Here is a 21,282-nt window from a genome sequence, read left to right as displayed (position 1 = left end):
TAATGAAGGAATTACCCAAACCTGCCCGTGAAATAGCCTTTGAGCCAATTGTCCAAATACCTTTGGTCTCTTATAAAAAACATATGTTTCAGTAAACAGGTTAAAAAAAAACTAAACTAAACTTGTGTCAGTGTCCAAATATATATATGGGCCTAACTGTACTGTTAATTTTTTTTTTCTTTTTGTCAGTGTTTGTCAGATGTCCTGTTTAAAGAAAACACTTTGGAACCCCTTGAATGCGAGTACATATATACACATTTACATAGCGACAAAGTGACTTCAAAGAAAATAAAAATGCTCAAATTTTTAAGATTGTGAGTTGAATCCTTCCAGGAAAGGTTGTTTGATGTGCACTGTCATAAACTATAACCAGCAAACTATTGCTTTGTGACTGCTGTGGGTGAAATCAGGGCAAGTTGCAATGCATTTTGGGAAATGATGTCTCCAGAAATGTTAAACAGCAGTCGATGGGCGAGCCATGAGACATGCGGAAGAGCTCCATCAAGTAAAAATAATCAAGAGACCAAAATCAGAGGGAAGGCAGTTTTTCTTTCAAAGTAAAATAACTGACTACAGTAAATGGAATCTCAAGACATTTGTTAATGGTGTTCCCATATATTACTTTTACTGCCACGGTAATTTATTACTTTTTTCGGAATTATTACTTTTCTTAACATTGTGAGGAAAATGCCAAGACCCTAAATGAATTTATTGAAATCTTACATAGCTAACACAATTTTATGCACAAAGGTTAGTGTGTGGTTAATGAGGAAGCTCTTATCATAATAATAATAATTGTTGTTGTTGTTGTTGTTATTTGTTTAGGGACAGTTTTACAGCAGAATCTACGACTGAAAGTCTGCCCTCCTCCGCTTACAATTTTAGACTTTTACTTTGAAAGTCATAACCGGAAATATTGGTGGGTATTCCTTTCCTTTCTGTGTTGGGTGGCTTCCCTGGTGGAGCTTTTAGTATTTACATCAATATTATCTGAAGCCTGTCCTCCGCTGCCGTCCTCCACAGACAGCCAGACAAAGATTCCTCCTGTCGGTAGAACAGCTTCTCATTTCTGTTTCTTTCTTATTTTCTGTTGTTGGTTCCAGTCACGACTTCTTTTGTGCATTTTGGAGCTGTTTCCTGTGATGTTGGCGAGTGATATCCGTCTGCCGTGTGCACTGCAGTGGTGCGCAGCTTCGCCTGGAGAAACACCTGTGCGCCGGTCTCTTCGACATGCCCACAGTCATGAATGTTGAGTAGGTATGAATCTGAAACCCGCCTCAGACACTCAGGTAGAGGGGAGGAAACGTGACCTTAGTTCTGCTTGTTTACCGAGCCTTGTGGAACGTTACAGCTCATCAATATTTTGGGCATCAGTTTGTAGACAGCTCGATCCCGGTGGCAGCATCCGTGAGTGCTCGGATTACATTCAAACAGTGGAGTGTTTGGAAGAATGAGCGTTTTATATCGCTCTCCTCGGCAGGGTTTGGTGGTCAGTGTGTCCTAAAAGCAGCGAGTGTTTGTCTGTGTGCGTGTGTAGGGGGGTGTGGGGGCGTCTTGATGGTGTCAGACAGGATGTAGGGGAGGATCTGTTGGAGCAGGATTACCCGACCATTTTTGGTGAGAGCGCAGACTGGAGTTCTGATCACAGTTGACGCATTGCACTCCTCGCATTCTGGCTGCCGGTCCCATTATCATTATATAATCATACTCATGTAATCCAGCCTTTTTATTATTGTTATATACTCAGCATACGATTCCACAGACTAGAACCCGCTCCCCCTTCTCCTTCCTCCCCCCGAGGATCCATTTATGCAGCTCCTGCTGAGCAACCTATGAATGCCAAATTATAAATGTGGGTGGGTATCAGCAACTGTTTACGTTTATATAATTCACTCTTCCGAGCGCGTGCGTGTGTGTGCATGCGCAAAAAAATAGAAAAGGGGAGAAATTTGAATTAAATGCAGCGATGTACCCATGACTCATGATTTTATAGAGAGGAGAACAGGGGTGTGTGGGTGTGTGTGTAAGGCTGAATTCAAAATTGTGTTCACTGTGTGTGTGTGTGTGTGTGTGTGTGTGTGTGTGTGTGTGTGTGTGTGCATGGGGTGCAGTTGTTTTGAAGTCAACAGTGTGTGGGTGACTTCCAGCAGCTGTGTTTAACATGTGGTGGATCCAGGATGGTAAGTTTTTGTCAGAGAGGCAGGTGTGTCTCACACAGATACAAAGCAAAGTGTAACGAGTCCCACGTCACACCGTAAACAGAGTTTGGCGCACTGATGGCACCGTCCTCCTGCTGTGAATTCTATACCCTCCTGTCTTCTCATGGCCCCCCTTTTCTCTCCCTTCTGTCTTTGTTTTCCAGAGAACTGATAACCCTAAGGCGTGGTGTCTGTCTGCATTTGTCTGAAAGAGCAGGAGAGGCAGCAGCAGAAATACCACACGGCCAGACATCATGCAACGAGAAACCTTCACTCGCTGCAAAGTGCTGAAATGTTGGGCCTGAAGAGCGAGCGTGTCAGATTGAATCAGCAGACTGTTTCCATCATGGAGGGGCGATAAGAGCTGCTTGACACTAGACCCGTGGCCCCGCGTGTGAGTGTGTGTGTGGTTTACGGCCACCTTTCAATCACAATCAAGAAAAGACACATTCACTGATCCTTCCCCATCATCGTTTTGCGTTTCCTACCGATTCAGCAACCCAGAAACGAGCCAGAATGGAGTGGTCACTAGAGAGTGTGAGGGAGATGGTGGCTGGAGGGATGCAGTCTATAAGGGAGTGTGAGATCTGTGCTTTTGCCATAGCCATGTGTGTGCTGCTGCTGTTTATGTGGTACTGTTATCGGGTGGGCCGGGAGCATGGCTCTAGCCCTCTGCGTGGGAGGTATCTAGCTGGCACGGGACGGATTGGAGGTGTGGTGGGGGGCTTCATGAGTTCAGACTGTCGTAGCAGGGGGAAGGGAAAGCACGGATCCATGCTGGAGGAGCAGAACGGCTTTGCTTTCTGTCAGTCGTCAGAGTGCTTCCGCTGCACCAGCGCTGGAGAGAGCCTGAACCAGAGGCTCTATCACAGCCTGCAGGAATACGCCAAGCGCTACACCTGGTCAGGGATGGGCAGGGTGCACAAAGGAGTCCGTGATCAAGGCCGGTACCTTAACAGCCGACCGACCATCCAGCGGCCAGAGGTCTTCTTCCTGCCCGACCTGCCGTCAGCGCCTTTCTTCTCCAGGGAAGTGCAGAGACATGACGTGGAGCTGCTTGAGCAGAGCTTCCCTGCACTCCTGGCTGAGTTCGAGAGCATCTACCACCAGCCTCCGGGTCGCAGCGGCTCCTCCCTCCCGCCGGGGTGGAAGGCCAACAATACTCCTCGCGGGCAGTGGTGGACCTACTACCTGGTCAACCAAGGCACCCCTCTGGTTCTAAATGTCAGGAGATGTCCCCGAGCCTGGAGGGTGCTGGGCCAGCTGCGCACCTTCATCTCCAACAACGTGTTTGGGAACGCCTGCTTCTCAGTACTGACTCCCGGGGCGCTCATCACCGAGCATTACGGCCCGACAAATGTCAGGCTCCGATGCCACCTGGGTAAGAGAGTTCACTGAACTGGAACTAATGAGTCTCAGTGTGAATTTTAAGCCAATGCAACAGCAGATGATTTCAGTGTATTTATAAGGAACAACGCAGAGAATCAGCTGCTCTTGAAAACCTGAATTCTCTTGAGTCATGGAGGCAAAAGGCTAAAATGTCGTGTTATGCTAGAAAATGTTTTCATGCAGCTGAGCTTTGATTCCCTTTCCATCTGTACCCTGTGAGATGGCTCTAAACAGTCACGTTTATCGTTACGTATGCAGTCATTTTAGTGAGAGCGTTTAGAGCAGCGTGCTGTAATGACACAGGGCCCTTTATGACCTGTGCATTAGGCCACCTGCGCAGTAGAATCCAAACAAAACAAATGTTTTAAGTGCATTTATTTTTGAACTATTATAACGACACATTGGCTCGTTTATTACTTTGTTGTTTTTTTGTCTTTTTCTCGACAGGTCTCAGAGTGCCCCCTTCCTGTGAACTTGTGGTTGGTGGAGAGCCGCAGTGCTGGTCTGAGGGCAGCTGTTTGCTTTTCGACGACTCCTTCCTTCACAGGGCTTTCCACGAGGGTAAGAAGGCATTAAAATTCAATCTTGGCTTAGGCTGTGTCATTTTATTTATTCTAAAAGAGGATTGGCCTAATTCAATCCAGCAGCTAAGGTAGATGTAGAGCCTTTTAATGCGAGTCTGTTATAGATTTAAGTTCACAACATCGATTTTGTTTTTATGCACGCAGGGAGCCAGGAGGACGGCCCCAGGGTGGTTTTCATGGTGGACCTGTGGCACCCCAACGTGGCCGCCGCTGAGAGACAGGCTTTGGACTACATTTTTACACCGGGCCGTTTAGAGGACAGGGAGGGGAAATAGGTGTGAGTGAGAAGCCGTGTGTCCAAGTGAGACACAGATGGCATTTAGGGAGGTGTGTGTAGTATGAGAAGCAGCCCTTTTTTTTTCTTCTTTTTTTTCCTGCCTCCAGACCAGCTCTCACATTCACTGTGTACATATTCTCCAGCTCATGCAGTCTTGCTCTTAATTCCTCTTAGCACATGACCAAACATTGGGCCTCTTTTATCAAACACCTTTTCTCTGTCTAATTGTATAAAATGCAGCCATATTTAAAAGTTTTTTTTAAATAGAGGTTAGTAGGTGCACGCAGCCATTTTTATTAATGTGTAATAACACCATAGCAGGGACCTTTTGGCTCATTTCTTGCTGTTGTGTTGCTTTATTTTGAATCACTGAATGTTTATTCGAGTACAGATGAATGACGTCACCGAACAGCAAAAAATTGGGGATTTTATCTTCTACTTGCGTCACATTTATTTCAGCAGCAGTATGCTAATGTGGGGCAAAGTCTCTTTGCGAGCCAGGTAATAGCGCGTCACTCTGTCGCGGAAGTCTTTCACAGCACACGTCGGTCCATAAGTCAGTCTGACCTGTTATGTCCCAAAGAAGTGAAGTCATTCTGCATGAATTAAAGACCCCTCGCTTCCTTCGAGGCCTTAAGAAAGGCAATTGGTGACAGCCAACATCTGTTAACTCATTTTTAACTTCATAATATTTTTCTGTAACACTGCTAGAGTGTCATTGTTGAACACATCCTTTATTTGTCTTTTACGAGTCACACTCCGTCTGTTTGAAGCAAGCCATTTTTAAGAGCCACAGTTCTATCTGTGCCTAAGGTGACCAAATAAGGAAAACCTTGTCGAGATGATGTCAGTCGAGCAAAATAGTACAAAAAACCTTTGGGAGCAAAGCATTTAGAGCTGTGTGAATGCTGAACCTCTGCCCTAAACTGATTACTTTTCCATAACTTTGCCTCATTATTTAAACCTTTGACTGTGTTTATTTTGGCAATACCAGTTTTTTATATATAGTGTAGTGTACACTCACTGTCCAGTTTATTAGGTACACTTATTCATTTGCTCATGAACCCAGATCATATTAGCCACTCGCATGGCATAATCGAGGCAGCCTCTGTGTGTTCAAACTGAGCTTCAGAATGGAAAGAAAGGTGATTTAATAAATTGAAAGTGTCATGTTTGTTGTGTGCCAGAAAGGCTAGTGTGAGGATTTTAGAAACTCTAGGTTCACTGTACTCAAATGACCTCCACATTCACCAGAGCTCAATCCAAAAGAACACCTCTGGGATGTAGAGAAACAAGAGAGTAGTCATGGACGTGCCAAATCTACAGCAACAGTGTGATGCTATCATGTCAATATGGACCAAATTCTCTGAGAGCACCTTGTTGAATCTGTGCTACGATGAAAGGCAAAAGGGGGATCCGACCTGATGAATCTAATAAAGGGGGTATGTTTCAGAAAAGCTTGAAGTTCTGCTGGGGGAGATTTGATAATTCAGCTTTTTATCATTCAGCCATATTCCCAGCTCAGCTGTCAGAGGGTTTCATTTATAGTAACATATAGGACACACTTTTTCCTTTTTATTGAATGTTAACATATTGTTATTGATTGTAATAATTTATATGAAACCACCACATGGTTAGTGATGGAGTAAAGGTGAAGAAAAGGCTCCGGTGTTTGTTGGCGTGCTGTGCCAACTGTTGTGATACGCACATCAAGACAGATTCAGCCATTTGTACAAAATGATTTAATAAGCAGTGCAGGATCCTTCTGGAAATCTAATTTGGAGCTGGGTGCCGTGTTGGATTTCTGTAGTATTCCGACCCAACTGGCAGCCGTTACGTAGATACGGAAATAGAAATGGATCGCAGATAGAGCTGTAACAGTGTTAGAGCAGCTACAGAGGAATGTTGTCTTTGCTTGTCAGCAGTAAGGCGAACCGATACATCCATGTGTGGTTTGCTAACTGAGGTCCAATGCCGATCATGACCTAATTGTTTACAGACGCAGCTAATGCCTCTGTCCCAGCTCCTGCCGGTGTGCTAGTCAGTCGTGCTCCCCTTTGGAAACATCCCCCCGCTTTCACAAGACATGGTTAGGCAAGCACATTTTTAGATCCGAGTGTGTGAGTCGACCTGTGCCGTACCACTGGAGATGAAGTGTTTTTGGTAAATTTACTAAACTCTTGTAATTTGGTTGCATTTGATATGAGGTTTGTATTTCTGTAAATAAGGTTGAGGTAAAAAACAAACAAACAAAAAACACAAAAAGCAAAAAAAATTGAATGGTCTCAGATGTTTGTTCTTTTTTAAACAATTGTCTTCGATGCTTCAGACTTTTGTGTTGTCCTGATTTCTAGCTAAAGTGATTGCATTTCATTGTCCACTTCAAAGAGCCATCCATGAGGTCATTTTGATCGATTAAATTAGTATATTCTGTAAAATGTTTATAAAGTAAAGCTCTGATGTTCTGTGATGGGTTTATATTTCCCTTTTCTTTCAATCACTGTAATTTTGCAGCACTGTATCTATTCTCAAGGCCACAGTCTTAACTCTTTAACAGCACTTGATGGATATATGTGCACAGTCTAAAAGCTAGTGAAAATGAGTCTTCAGCAGCTTTACTAGTCCACTGCAATTCAAGGTACCCATCAGTTCTAATGTTTACAAAGGCGTGATCATTTCCGAGCTGTCGACGGCATCGGATGACGCTGACGCTCAGCTGTCAGTGATTGGGTTCGAATCATGAGCGCTGTTAATCCATCTTAGAGAATGAAAACTGTCATTCCTAAAGCTTTCTACATGATGATGGGGCAACCGTTTTGTTTACATTTGGACTGAGGATTTGTTGTTTGACACCTTCTTGTGTGAATTTTGAACAGTATTTCTGTACATTTAATAAATGGTCGAGTATCTTATTTAACCAGCTGGTGTCTGAATTCTCACTTGCACGCAGGAGTTACAGATGTGAGTCGGAGGTAGGCTTCAATTTGCTAGAGAAAACTTGTGTGAAGGATAAAGTCTTATGGTTTTTTACTTGCACAACATAAAGCAAGAGTTTGTTCCCTGTTGTCATCTAGATGCAGTTTTATACTTTTGGCACAAGGAGGCATACCAGTGCAACAATGTTGTCACTGCTCCGGTTTCTGCTTGTGACAGTTATTTCCTTTCAAACTTGTTACTTGTATATGATGTCAAGTCAGAAACACTGTGCCACAATGCAAAAATTTCAAATGAAAAAAAATTGTGTGTCTCCTATACAGTGCTGTCCAAAAGTCTTGAGCCATCTCTCATGTCTATATTTTGTTTCTAAGCAGTCAAACTTTCGTGTAATTTTTAAAGTGGTCCAGGCTTTCTGAAGGTCATTCAAAGTTTTTCTTTGGACATTGGCTGCTTTTTCACTCATTTTCAGTACAGTGCTTGTTTCTGACCAGAGAGGCACATAACTCAAGTAGATAACAGACAGCTTAGCAAACAGCCACTTTATTACTAGCAGTCTGTCACAAAAACACAATTTCTTCCGATTTCCCATGTATTTTCTTGAAGACCACCTAAAGACATGACAAGAAGAGAGTTCAGGCTGAGTTAACAAATAAAGGCGGTCATACCAAATACTGACTTTCAAGCTTGTTAGAATTGTACAAATCCTATTTTTGCCTTATATACTGTATTTATATGTATATTTGCACACGTTTCAATTAAATACTACATCTATTTCCCCTTCTCCTGGCAAAATATAAAGAAATGAGTGATAGCTCAAGACTTTTGCACAACACGGTAGATCAGTGTGGTTTGTATTTGTAGTACCTCTCTAAAGTTTCATTCGTGTTTCCATACGTGGGCTTTATAGCTCTGATTGTTCAAGGCCTGATGCCAATGCCACAGAACAGGAAACACAGTGGTTGTCTAAGCTGCACCCTTCATAGGCACAACATTGTCATAGTAGTCTGTGCAGTAATAGTTGATGTTGGTGGAAGGTTAGACCACCTTTAAGATTATATAGTTATTGAAATGTAAGCAACATATATACAAACAAGGATTATCAGTGGATAAAAGATATATGCACTGCACTGATGTCACTGAGTCAAAGAAAAATTCAATAATAAGCAGGTAAGTGCAAAAACATACAAAAAAATCTTATAATTCAAACCAGGAACCTTCCCGTCTTGCTGTGAGTAAAGTGTGCTAACCCCTGCCAGCTACTGTCACTCACTGCACTGAAGTTCCTGGTTTGAGACCTGGCTGGGGCCTCTCTCTGTGAAGTTTGCATGTTCTTCCTCCATGAGTTTCCTGTGGGTAATCTGCTTCCTCCCACAGTCCATGCTTTTCCCATAATGAGATAAACAAAGTACCTAAAGTTTATATAGTATATAACATTGTATCAGTGAGGTTAAATCTGGCTTGCAGTCCAAACTCCTGTGATTGGTCAGTAACTCTAGAACAATGCTATAAAAATGCTACTTTATTGCAATGAGTTCCTTTTGGTGGTCACAATGACGCAACAGGAAGACAATCCAAATCCATATCGAAATGTGTAAATATGTTTATCTGCCTATGTGGCAGAAAGTGTGGGGTCTCACACTTCCTTTGTCTAACACTCAACTTTTCAGAGTAAAACAGTTAGAAAACGGCGCAAACCACTGTGAGACATGTGCGGGGGAGTTCAATTTTCAAAACTTGAATAGTCTTGTTTTACATAAGAGCTTACGGTGCATAATAATGCTTTCTTTTTATTCCTTCTTCCTCTGTTGATTGTTTGTTTGGGCAGTTTACATTAATAAAACATTAGCAACATAACTTTTTATAGGGTTTAAAGTTTTATATTTAGGACGAGGTGGATCCAGATCCCGACACCCCCTCCCACCACCTTGACCATTACATAATTTTCGAGGATGCTGGCCAAAAACAAATTTGAACCACACCCGCTCTAGCCACGCCCCTGATGGTGCAGAATAGCCACTTTCTCAGTTTTAGGTAAATATTATCCAAATGCGTAGTTCTGTCATTAATTAAAGCTCCTGTGATATTTATTCTCCACCTGTTTCAGTTCACGTTATTATTTTTAGAGTCTTTGAATTCAAATTTAAGGAGCAGATTAGTATCTGTTATTTTCTCACTGAAAACTAGAGCACCGTGTTGTCTTGGGATACTACCATCCTCACCTACATCACAGCCGATGTCACACAAACAGACATTCACATCAATGAGAAGGTGACGCGCTCTGCAGCCTCTATTCCACTGTCTGTGCGCGCTCCGGCACCGCTGCCGCACAGCAATCAGGTGGTAGCTCAACTTGAAGCGAGCGGGCTCTGCGGGAGAATATGTGTCGACAATGGAGAGAAAACGGCAAATGGTGTCGATGAGCAGCCCGCACACAGAGACCGGACCAGATTCGCCGCGATGAGCACCCCCTTTCCAAAATCTGATTCCACGACCTCCTTACTGAAATCGTCTTCGGCCGCGAGGAGACCGACACACCTCCCAGAGCACACGGCAGAAAGCCAGAGAAGTCAGCACCACCATCAGCACCACCATCAGCATCACAACCAGCGTCCCGCCGCGCTTCTGAGCAGCAGCAGCAAAGCCGAGGAATCCTTCTGGTCGGCCGAGTGCGACGTCAGTGCCCGGAGACCCCTGTGCCATCCCTCCCTCGTCGGCAGCCAGGACAGTAGTAATAATGCAGCCACTCGGGGCAAGTGCAAGTCACATGCTCCTCACAGCCAAGTTTCCGCTCCGCCGGAGCCGAACGGAGATGCAGGCCGAAGTGTGAGGGAGCGCTCCAGGACATCAAAACACCGTCACCACCACCGCAGGAAGCACAACCGAGACGAGCGTCCGGCAGCAGCGGGACCGGACGAACCGGAGCATCCCCGTCGCTGTCACACGCACTCCCGCGCGGTCCCCAGGGTGCCCTCTCTGTCGGACAGCAATGACGACAGGGTTCCCCTCTGCGAGCCGAGGGACCGCAACGGGGCCAGTGCGGCCAACAGCGGCGGTCAGGTCAGCAGTCCATCCCCGTCCTCTTACTCCCTGGTCCCGCTGTCCAGCAGGTCTTCTCGTCGCTCTCGGAGGTCCAGCGCTGCTTCTTCTGCATCAGATATTAATTTACGCACCATCCTCAATTCACTCTTTGGGCAGGTAAGGCCCTGAAATATACGGGAGAATTAAAGCAGTAGTGTGGTCTCAGTTAGAACACAACAGCTGGGTAAATGTCATTTTACACGCTGTGACAGTGACACCCCATTTCCATAACCTGTATGAAAATGATTATTCTTTTTTTTAACCCTACTAGAAACCTTTTTTAAAAAAAAGACTATATCTGCATTGATTTCTGAGGCTTCTCTGCTGAAGGCCGCCTTGTTGTTAGTATATTTTTATGCATGAGGTGCACACAGATATGAAGCAGTGAAGTGTACATGTGGCTTCCCTTGAGTCCTGTGTGTGTCCTGTGATGCTGTCAGCAAACACTGACACTGCTGGACGTACAAGAAAAAGCTTCATCTAAACATCTCATTTCTTATATAATTTTACAGTTCTTCCTCCTACAGGTTTGCTCAGTCCTGTATGGTCCAACATCAGAGAGGTGAAAATCTCACATGTGTTAATGTGTATTTGTTCAAAGGAAAAAATAGGGGGGAGGGAGCTCATTCATGTTCCAGCATCAGTCTGTCAGGCACACTGCTGCGTTTTCTGTTTTGTGACTGAAGGAAATAAAATTGATGTTCCTGCTGATGATGAGGGGGCTTCTATTTTGGGCGACAAATCTATTTATACAGAAGAAAGGAGTTCAGCCTAATGTGCTTGGATTTTTATCAGTGCTCATTTTGGTGTGTGTGTGTGTGTGTGTGTGTGTGTGTGTGTGTGTGTGTGTGTGTGTGTGTGTTGGGGGGGGGGGGGGGGGGGGGGGGGGTATGTATAAAAGCAGCCAGGTTTCATTTTACACTGAAAAATCCGAACTAAGCTCCAGCTTGCTGCTTAAACTGCTGGTAATGATGTTTACTGAGGACATTTTCCTCTTCTTTCTCTTCCACAAAGGCCAAGAGTTTATTTGCTGCTTTTATAGTGTTTGGGTTTTAGTCAGATTATGAATCAGGGAGTGATTTACATACGTTGCCAAAATAGGCCGATCTCAGTCGTAAAATAAGCTCAGCACCGGAACATGGAGATCAACCTTTGTGGCTTCCAGAGAAACATTTTCTATTGCTTTGTAGTACAAAAGCCATTTCTACAAATAACCCATGAGTCAGTCTGTGAGCAGTTCTATGAAAACATTAGCATGACCTGAAAGGGGGCTTTGATGAGACAGCTACAGAAGCAACGATGCTGTAACGCATGGTTTGAGCAATACCAACGCATGGTGCCTCTGGTAGTACATACAAAATAAGCAGGATTTACATTGCACTGATTGCAGCACAGAAGAGAAACACACATGAAAATGAGCACTTACACGTGTAGATATACATTTAACTGCAATGGCTGGACTACATGTTGACAGTATTCCTGCCACTCACAGTCTTTCTATATGTGTCTCTTCCATGTGGCTGCTGTAGGTCAGCATGACCTTCCTCTAGCCTGCAGAGGGCAAAGGATGATGTGTGGGTGTGTGTGTGGGTGGGTGAGTGGGTGGAAGGCAGAGAAAGAAAAAAAAAAATCAAAATTCATAAAATATAAAAAGGCCATAAATGAATTCAAATGTAATCTGAAGGCTGGACATTGACAAACTGTTCTGGAGTGAGAGTTCATCCAAGGAGGAAAACAAAGCTGTAAATAGGTCATCACAGAATGTTCCTCCAAACTTGCCTGCTACAGATTTTCCAAAACCCTCCCAGAGTGCATGCAACCCATGACGTAAAGGTTTACTTTACATTTGTTAATGCTTTGTTGTGTTTTGCTGTAGGAAAGTTTACGCCATTTCTCTCATTTATTCTCGTGTTTGGAGGTCTGTTAATCTGTTTGGAGCTGTCCGTGCTGTTTATAGTAGTCTGGTTAGTGTGACAGTCAGGTGAAATATTGCTCACATGTCTTCTTTTCCTTGCATAATTCTGTTTCCTTCTTTGGTCCATCCACTTCCCGCCCTCGTTTATGTTCTACCCCTACCCCCACAACTCTCTCTCACTCTTTCCATATCATTGCTGGTCTTGCTTTTGCTACACTCCACAGTCCAGAACAGCATCCTTCACAGTTTCTCATTCGGCTGTAGGAACAGGTTAGAAGCCCAGGCTTCATGGGTCTTGTTGAAACCAGAGTTTACACTCCTCTCAGAACCCAGAGTGCAAGCTTAACGGAGAGAAGGCCCACATGGTCCTTTTCGGTGCTTCTTCTTTCCTTTGGTATGGGAAACTGCTTAGACTGGCCTCTGAGAACGGTAAGCCCGTGCTGCTGCACTCTGCCTTTCTCAGCTTCCTTCATAGCTCTTGTACTAGCTACAGTAGCACTTGCAACTTGGAAGCAGACTGTACTGCTGCATAGGTGGTGCATAGTTTTCTGCAGTTGTTTCTGTTTATTTTATTGCAAATGCTCATGGTAGTGCAAGAAGCATGCACCTAATTATTAATTAGATGAATACTCATTTTAGCCCCCCTCCTCCACACACACACACACACACACACACACACACACACACACACACACACACACACACACACACACACACACACACACACAGAAAAAACAAAAGAAAGAAAAAAGAACAGAGTTTGATGTTTAATTCTGCAGATGTGCGTGCACTGCACTGCTTTGTAACCTTGCTCTGGAGTATAGTTTGTTAAACTCAAGTCAGGTTGATGGTTTCAGAAACTTGCAGATCTTTGTTACCATCCAGAACTGCTTTCCTGTAGAAGACATGATGTTGTGATGTCTGTCTGTGATCAGTATATGTGTAACCTCTTCCCCGGTGCTTTCACTTGCCTTTTCTCTGCTTCTGTGTGTGTGTTTACTGTTCCAGTGACACTGTATAGGTGTGAGGTGCCAGTCCGTAAAATGTGGCGAGTAAACTGTTATGAACGATGAGTGGAAAGTTGGCAGCATGCTGGTTTATTGATGTATTTACCTTTCAGTCGTGTCTTCATATTTTCCACATTGTTTCTATTGTATACACACTTGCACCCCACCACCACCACCACACACACACACACACACACACAGGCACTGATATATAATTCTTAGATAGTATTATTCTACTCTGCAAAGCTCAGCTGTGTCATCCCTCAAAGTATACAGGAGGTCTATAGTGACTTTCTCATAAGAGCTCACGATTCCCCTCTCAACTTGTATCTTTGTTCCATTCTGCTGTGTCTCTGCACCCCTCTGGAAAGATGCTCCAGGATGCTGAGCGGAGAGTCAGAGTGGTGCTGTCCTGTGAGGAGATGGGCCAGTCTGGGTATCTTGGGTCTTATCAGGACTCCATTGTTTCGGTGACACAAAACTGCGTTCTCGTGAGCAACATACTGGGACAATCCTGTGTCTTCCTGAGTAAAGGCATGGCAAAGTGCAGGCAGGCTGTACGTAAGTCTGGACAAAAATTCTCTTTAATGACTCCTTCCTGTCAGAGAAGCTGTCATTTCTGCAATTATTAAAGAAGCTGCAACTTAATTGTACATCATTTTCAGCTATAAGCTTGGAATTCACTGGTGAAGAAGAAGGTCAGAAAGATTAAATGCAATGCATGTAACCCAACAACAGTCCAAACATGTGTCACACGTGGACAACCAGCTGTAGCAATGCAGACACACCTTTTCTCTGTCTCTCTTGTTCTCGCTTTAACATCAAAAATCTGCATGTTTGTGCAGTGAGTGCACAAAATATTACAGCAGCATTCTGACATACTGCTCCGCTTGTCAGGTTAATGTGTAGCTGGAGCTGGATTAGTTAGCTTAGTGCCAAGATTTAAAAAGAAGGGCAAACATCAAGCCTGTTCCTGTCCAAAGATAACAGCATACGCCTCCCAGCACTGCTTAAGCTTCCATTAATTAACGTGCTGCAGCTTGTTTACTCGATCCATATAAAAAAGTATTAAGGGGGGGGGGGCATGTTGTGGTTTTAAGGGGGGCCTATTATGCTTTTCCATTTTTGCAGTATAGTGTATAGAGGTGGCATGGTGGCTGGCGCTGTTACCTCATAAAAAGAGGGTTGTGGGTTTGAATCCAGCTTGGGGTCTTTCTGTGTGGAGTTTGTATGTTTTCTCTAGGTACTCTAGCTTTCTCCCACAGTCCAAAAACATGAATGAGGTTCAGTTAATTGTTGATTCTAAAGTGACTGTAGATGTAATTGGTTGTTTATCTCTATGTGTTATTCTTGCAGCAGTCTGCCAATCCGTCCAGGGTTAGGGTGTATCCTGCCTCTTGCCCTGTGACAGCTGGGATGAGCCTCAGCCCCTACAACTCTGAATTTGATGAGCAGAAGAAAATAGATGGATAATGTGTATATGTAGTGTAGACATTGCTAGTTCAAGTTGGACTCACTTTTGAGTCAGAACTGATTTAATTCTTTATGGCACAGATTCATCAAGGTGTGGGGAAGTCAGAGATTTTGATCCATATTAAGATGAGAACATCACACAGTTGCTGAAGATTTGTCAGTCGCACATCCGTGATGAGAGTCTCCTGTTTCTCCACATCCTAATAGTGCTCTTATAGATTGCTATCTGGTGTCTGAGGAGGCTATCTGACTACAGTAAACTCATGTTCATGTTCAATAAACCAGTTTGACATGATTTGAGCTTTTTGGTATGGTGTGTTACCTGCTGGAAGCAGCCATCAGAAAATGGGCACAATGTGCAATACTCAGGTAGGCTGTGGTGATTATATGCTCATTTGGTCCCAAAGGACCCAAAAGTGAGCCAAGAAAATACATTAATATATTCAAATTCCTTCCACCATTACACCACCAGCCTGAACCTTTAATACAACATAGGATGGATCCATGCTTTCATCCATGTTGTTTAGGCCAAATTCTGATCTTACTATCTAAATTTCACAGCAGAAATCATGGCCCGTCATGTCAGGCACGGTTTTTCCAGTCTTCTGTTGCACAATTTTGGTGAGTCTGTGTAAACTGTACCCTCAGTTTCCTGTTCTAAGCTGACCTGAGTGGCCCCCAGTGTGGTCTTCTACATGTGCATTCAGAGATGCTCTTCTGCATAGCTTGGTTATAACAAGTTTTTATTTGAGTTTTTGTCGCCTTCCTATCAGCTTGAAGCAGTCTGGGGATTCTCCTCTGGCCTGTGTAATCAATAAGGTGTTTTCATCCAGAGAACTACGGCTTACTGCATATTTTCTCTTTTTCAGACCAGTATCTATAAAGCGAACCACATAAAACACAGTTGTGTGGGGAAAATCCCAGCAGATCAGCTGTTTCTAAAATACCCAGATCAACCTCTGGTACAAACAACCTTGTGGTTGGCTGATTAGATGTCTGTGTTAACAAGGTGTTGAACGGTGTGTGTAGAAGTAATCCTTGTGGCTAAAACCTCAGGCTTCAGACTGCTGTAAAAACTCTTTTTCTGAGATAAACAAGGTTTTTTTTTTAACTGAATTATTCACAACCACTCCAGCTGAGTCCAACAAACATATAGAGCTGGAATAAACATAATAGGTCCCCTTTTAGAGAGGTTATTTGCTATACTATTGCTAGAGCAGCAAGTGCACTTCAACACACTGTAAAGAAAAGGGTGTGATATGTTAGTTTGTGAGTTTTAGAGGGTGATAGGTGGATTTTGCTACTTTCAGACAGATTGAGGCTAGCTGTTTCCCCCCTGAGTCAACATATTTATCACACAGACATGAGAATGATGTCATTGTAATTTATCTCTTGGCAAGAAAGGCAAAAAGTTTTTATTGCCTTAAATGTCAACCTATTCCTGTAAGAACACACAAAATCCACAGCTCATGTATTTTCCTGTCTGCACTGTGGTGACTGATCGCGATGGTGATTTGCATAAAACAAACAAGCGTCTTTGAAACGTTTTGCTCTGATGTGTTGCGCTGCAAAGACGTTCAGCTTTTTCTGTAGCATAAGTATATTGGATAACCGATAATGGTTGATGTATTAGCAGTGACTGATTGACACAGGCTTTGCTCGTGGACTGCACGTGCATTCATGTTGGGTTGGCTGGTCCTCTGGGCTCATATTTCTTCTTTGTTTTCTATGTCAGTTTTTTCCCATCTGAGAGCTCTTCGGGCCCAATGTCAGCCCTCAGTGTTGTGTTTAGACTTCACACGACTCCTGCTGTTAACCCCTGAGGACTCTGGGACATGTCTGCCTCTTTCTCTGTCCTTTAAAGGTTGCACTTATTGTAAGCCATTGTAAGCAAGCAGGAAAAAAATAGAAACAGTCACATTCTTCTATGATCTCCAGAGTCTTTATTCCCAGCTATGCTTTATAGGAATTGGCCTATTTATGCCAGAAGTTTGGTCATCACGACATGAGATCGTTTCCAATCTGCTCTTACATCTTTACTTTAGCTGAAGTTTACTTGGCGTCTGCGGACTGTTATGGAAAATACTGCTGATTTAGAGTCAGGCGTCACTCAAGTCACAGCATTGTCATCAGTATGTCTACATAGAGCACATATGCAGAAGAATATTTGATATGATGATGATGATGATGATGATGATGATGATGAATGTTTTCTTCGCGGATTGTAATTTTGATTTTGTGCTGTTTTTTCTCAACAGGACAGAGAGCTGAGGCCAGAAGAGATGGATGGTAAGTTTCCCTTTGCTTAATGCTGTCGCTTTCTTTCTTTGCTGAGGCCATTAAGATAAACAAAACAGAGAGTGAAAAGATGAAACAAATTATTCAAATCCTTCATAACATAAGTCTAAAATTACCAGGATTTGTAAATGGAAACAACGTGCAAATGAAAGGGCTAGAGTACAGATCAATGCACAGACGCTACAACCCCAGTCCGCTGTGCAAAAATGTAAATAAAAACAAAATGCACATCTAATAAACAAATATTATATTCACAACAGAACATGGAAAACATGTCAAATGTTTAAACTGAGGAAATGGATAATTTTAAGAAAAAATATGAACTCATTTTAAATTTAATAGCAGCAACACATCTCAAAAAAGTTGGGACAATGCCATGTTTACCACTATGTCGCATCCCCTCTACTTTTAACAACACTGTAAATGTCTGCGAAGTGAGGAGACCAGCTGCTGGACCTTTGGGAAAGGAATGTTGTCCCATTCTTGTCTGATATGTGATTCTAGCTGCTAAACAGTCCTGGCTCTTCTTCGTCATATTTTCCCTTTTGCAATGTTTCCAATATTTTTTAAATATGTGAGGTCATCCCATTCAGACGATGCCTGGACCATTTGCTGATCTAAAACTCATATATACCTTTCAGCATTGACAGTGCGCTTCCAGGTGTGCAAGTTGCAAATTCTATAGGCTCCTGCATACCGTCAGAGATGCAGGCTTTTAAACTGGGTGCTGATAACAAGCTGGATGGTCCCCGACTTCTTCAGTCCAGAGGATGCAGCATCCATGTTTTCCAAAAAGGATTATAAATTTTGATTTGTCTCATACTTTGCCTCAGTCAGTGAAAATGAGTTGTAGCTAAAAGTAGAGAGACGTGTTCTGGATCATGTTCGCTTCTTCTTCGTTTTGGCAGAACTTTAACCTGATTCTGAGGATGGCAGGGGGAACTGTATTCATGCTCTGAGTTCAATATTTTGACTATTATTATTATTTGCTTTTTTGAACCATATGTGAGGAGCGACTGGTGTTTTTGAGCAAAAACAAGAACACGCCACATCGTACTTTGATTTATTAGCTATTGTCTAATTTCTAATGAGACAACAATTTACTAAATGAACATCCTGGTGTAATAAATGAGACCCAAAACTAGGATTTTTGAAAAAAGGAACATGTTTACTGGGGTCATAAATCAAGTGCAATCAAATTAGTCACCCCGTTCTGGTCATTTGTAAGAATGGATAATTAAGGCAATTTTGCCCTTCCACTTGCTCTATACTTGTACATTTACAGCCATCTTTTATATATACCATCTAGGGATCAATACAATTCAATTACTAATACGATTTCTGTTACTATTTTTATAACAGAGCTCCGAGATGCTTTCAAAGAGTTTGACAAAGACAAGGACGGTTTCATCAGCTGCAAAGATCTCGGAAACTGCATGAGGACCATGGGATACATGCCAACTGAAATGGAGCTGATAGAACTAAGCCAACAGATCAACATGAACTGTAAGGACAAGCAGTCATCTATACACATCACACATATAACTATATCCTCTGTGTCTTTTGAGGTTTGAAATTTGTACTAAATCCTCTCTTTTTTTTAAGTGGGAGGTCATGTTGATTTTGAGGATTTCGTAGAGCTGATGGGCCCAAAACTCCTCGCCGAAACTGCGGACATGATTGGAATAAAGGAGCTAAAAGACGCATTTAGGGAGGTGAGACTGTCTGGATTCAAGTGGTTTTATTAGCTACTTTTCTGTTTTCAATACTGAACCTCGGCTTGTTGTTTTCAGTTCGACACTAATGGAGATGGTGCCATAAGCACGTCGGAGCTCAGAGACGCAATGAGAAAACTGTTGGGACAACAAGTAAGGTTCAGCTCAGAGCGAGAGAGTTATCGTTAATGAAATAGACGTTTTTTGTTGTGCTTTACTCACTGCTACCATCCTGTTTGGTTTTGGTTTTTCAGGTTGGTCTGAAGGAAGTAGAAGACATCCTAAGGGATGTGGACTTGAATGGGGACGGACTTGTCGACTTTGAAGGTAAAACGTCCTTTTCAGACAACCTGTTTAAGGTGTAGCGTAGAGTGTGGCTGAGCTGCAGTTGCAGTTTCGTGCTCTTTCTTCTCTCCTTTCAGAGTTTGTACGGATGATGTCTCGCTGAGATCATTAAAATGATCGGTCCTGAATGTGAAGCTACGTCCTTCTCTACACTAGACTAACTACAACAAGACGACATACTGAGAACTTCTGAGCCATCCAACTCTGAATGACACTGGAAAATAAAACTACTTTGAATGTTACAGAGTGAAGGCGTCACCTCACGCTTTCAGTCAATAAGTGTTCTTCCTGAAAAGTCTCCAGTTCAACTGAGGCAGAATTCGCTGTAGCCTAGCTGATGATTACCTAATTTATGTTTGGGTTGTTTTTTTTTTGCACTTTAATTAACACTAATAACTTCCTCTGTGGATAAATCGCTGGTGTCTTAGTCTTTACGTGGTCTAATTACGCGTCTCACAAAATGTCACCTTTGATGTACAACGGCGTCAGAATGAGAGGCCGAATGTTTGTAGAAAAGATGTTAAAGGTCACTGTACTGTTGAAAATTCCACTATATATTCACCCAGTATGTGTTATATTAGAAACTGTAACCAGAACGACCTTTGTGTGACATTGGTGCTCCACCGAGGAAACCATGTGGTGGCAATGTCCTAACTGTGTATCCTAACTGTGTGACCATCTGTGGTTTTTCACTGTGCCAGTTAAAGTCTGATAAAATGCACCACTGTGTGACATGCAGTTCAGTAGACTGATGATAATGAGCTGCTGAATATAAATACTTTTCATGTATGTTATTCACTTGTCTGGGATGAAGGGCAGATGAAATATTTATAGAAGAACAAGATGCACAGCTTTTAAATCCGTGGAGCCAAACTGACACTATCCTGCCAATGTCAAGATTGTTTTTCTCTTTTAAGAAACACCTTGCCCTGTCTGGGATTACACAGTAGAAATAACGTATATGAAGCGTATTTACAGTGGATGTGATAACGTTGTAAATGTACTGTCTGTCGGTGTCTCAATGATTGTATTTGTGGTAATGCTCCACATGTCAGTGCTGTCAAAAGAAAATTCTATGCATGCCAAAGACATTTATTACATTCAGTATGCACATTTGCATTCCTGTCTAACAAAGTAAACAAAATAGCCGCCAAGTTAACTGTAGAAGAATAAAAGGTGTTTACATTTGAGCCCCTTTTATTGTGGTGATGTTGCCAAGGAAAATGTGTTGCTGTCTTTAGTTTGATATTTCGATCAAAATGAAAACATGACAACAGATTATTTCAGTGTGGACCTTTTGTTTGTTTTTCTATAATGCATTCATTTTAAGAATGATTGTGAGACTGCTGTTACTGCATGTCCTGAGGACAAATCTCCGCCCTCCTTATAATATTTGTCATTCATATAGCAGTATTCAAAAATCACAAGCCAACCCTGATTCCTTTATATTTTGCTAGGAACGCGGCAAACAGATGCAGCGGTTTATTTAAATATGTGCAAACATGCGTGGGAATGCAGTCGGTATAAAAGACAAAAACAGAGCTTGTGCAGTTCTGAAGAGCTTGAAAGTCAACATTTGGTGAGACCAAATGTTGTTCTTTAACACAGCCTGAACTCCCTCTGCCAAGTTTTCTTGTAATTTCTTAAAGTTGTCTTCAGGAATAGTTCTCCAAGCTTTTTGGAGGACATTCAATGCTCTTCTTTGGATGTTTCTGCCTTTTGTTCCATTCAAGATGTTTCTGTAACGTTGAGGTCCAGGCTCTGGGGAGGCCTAATCCATGACTGATAATGTAACATTGTGTGTTTTTCTATCTAGACATGCTTTTAGTGCATTGACAGTGTTTTGGGGATCATTTTCATGCTAAAAACGGAAGGTGTTTCCAATAAGGCTTGCTTAAAACCAAAGAGGTAGCTCAAGACTGTTATACTGTACTGGGCATGTCTGTGAGTCTGCTAGCTGGGTATGTTTTGATATTATTGTACAATCATCAAATGTCATCTACAGTTCTAGAAAAAGCATATGACAGGGTACTAAGAGAGGAACTGTGGTACTGCATGAGGAAGTG

The 21,282-nt window shown here is 42.7% G+C and overlaps 2 protein-coding genes across 4 annotated transcripts; both read left to right on the top strand.

The window, feature by feature from the left end:
- Positions 1-930: 930 nt before the first annotated feature.
- On the top strand, positions 931-7,368 carry asphd2 (aspartate beta-hydroxylase domain containing 2). Of its 2 annotated transcripts, none has more exons than XM_004558511.6 (4): positions 931-1,253; positions 2,363-3,579; positions 4,035-4,148; positions 4,316-7,368. In XM_004558511.6, the coding sequence occupies exons 2-4, from the start codon at positions 2,715-2,717 to the stop codon at positions 4,444-4,446; spliced, it is 1,110 nt and encodes a 369-aa protein (XP_004558568.1). In that variant the 5' UTR covers positions 931-1,253; positions 2,363-2,714; the 3' UTR covers positions 4,447-7,368. The 2 variants fall into 2 exon arrangements, with proteins under 2 accessions (XP_004558568.1, XP_004558567.1); XM_004558510.6 differs by having other exon boundaries at positions 931-1,257.
- Positions 7,369-9,452: 2,084 nt separating this feature from the next.
- On the top strand, positions 9,453-20,406 carry cabp1a (calcium binding protein 1a). Of its 2 annotated transcripts, none has more exons than XM_004558512.4 (7): positions 9,453-10,580; positions 17,117-17,147; positions 18,519-18,662; positions 18,762-18,871; positions 18,950-19,024; positions 19,126-19,198; positions 19,294-20,406. In XM_004558512.4, the coding sequence occupies exons 1-7, from the start codon at positions 9,843-9,845 to the stop codon at positions 19,317-19,319; spliced, it is 1,197 nt and encodes a 398-aa protein (XP_004558569.1). In that variant the 5' UTR covers positions 9,453-9,842; the 3' UTR covers positions 19,320-20,406. The 2 variants fall into 2 exon arrangements, with proteins under 2 accessions (XP_004558569.1, XP_076746700.1); XM_076890585.1 differs by lacking the exon at positions 9,453-10,580 and adding an exon at positions 13,775-13,942.
- The last annotated feature ends 876 nt before the right edge of the window (positions 20,407-21,282 follow it).

Source organism: Maylandia zebra, linkage group LG12, assembly GCF_041146795.1.
Source record: "Maylandia zebra isolate NMK-2024a linkage group LG12, Mzebra_GT3a, whole genome shotgun sequence".
Taxonomy (NCBI): Eukaryota; Metazoa; Chordata; class Actinopteri; order Cichliformes; family Cichlidae; genus Maylandia; species Maylandia zebra.
Note: the sequence above shows the minus strand (reverse complement) of the source record. Positions and strands in the feature narration are given on the sequence as shown.

Bases quoted from the DNA above. Each gene is read 5' to 3' on its own strand.
- asphd2 (XM_004558511.6), top strand. From the start codon at position 2,715: ATGGAGTGGTCACTAGAGAGTGTGAGGGAGATGGTGGCTGGAGGGATG. The intron at 3,580-4,034 runs GTAAGAGAGTTC...TTTTCTCGACAG, and splicing joins CAGGCTCCGATGCCACCTGG to GTCTCAGAGTGCCCCCTTCC. The intron at 4,149-4,315 runs GTAAGAAGGCAT...TTATGCACGCAG, and splicing joins TCACAGGGCTTTCCACGAGG to GGAGCCAGGAGGACGGCCCC.
- cabp1a (XM_004558512.4), top strand. From the start codon at position 9,843: ATGAGCACCCCCTTTCCAAAATCTGATTCCACGACCTCCTTACTGAAA. The intron at 17,148-18,518 runs GTAAGTTTCCCT...TTTTTATAACAG, and splicing joins GAGGCCAGAAGAGATGGATG to AGCTCCGAGATGCTTTCAAA. The intron at 19,199-19,293 runs GTAAAACGTCCT...CTCTCCTTTCAG, and splicing joins CGGACTTGTCGACTTTGAAG to AGTTTGTACGGATGATGTCT.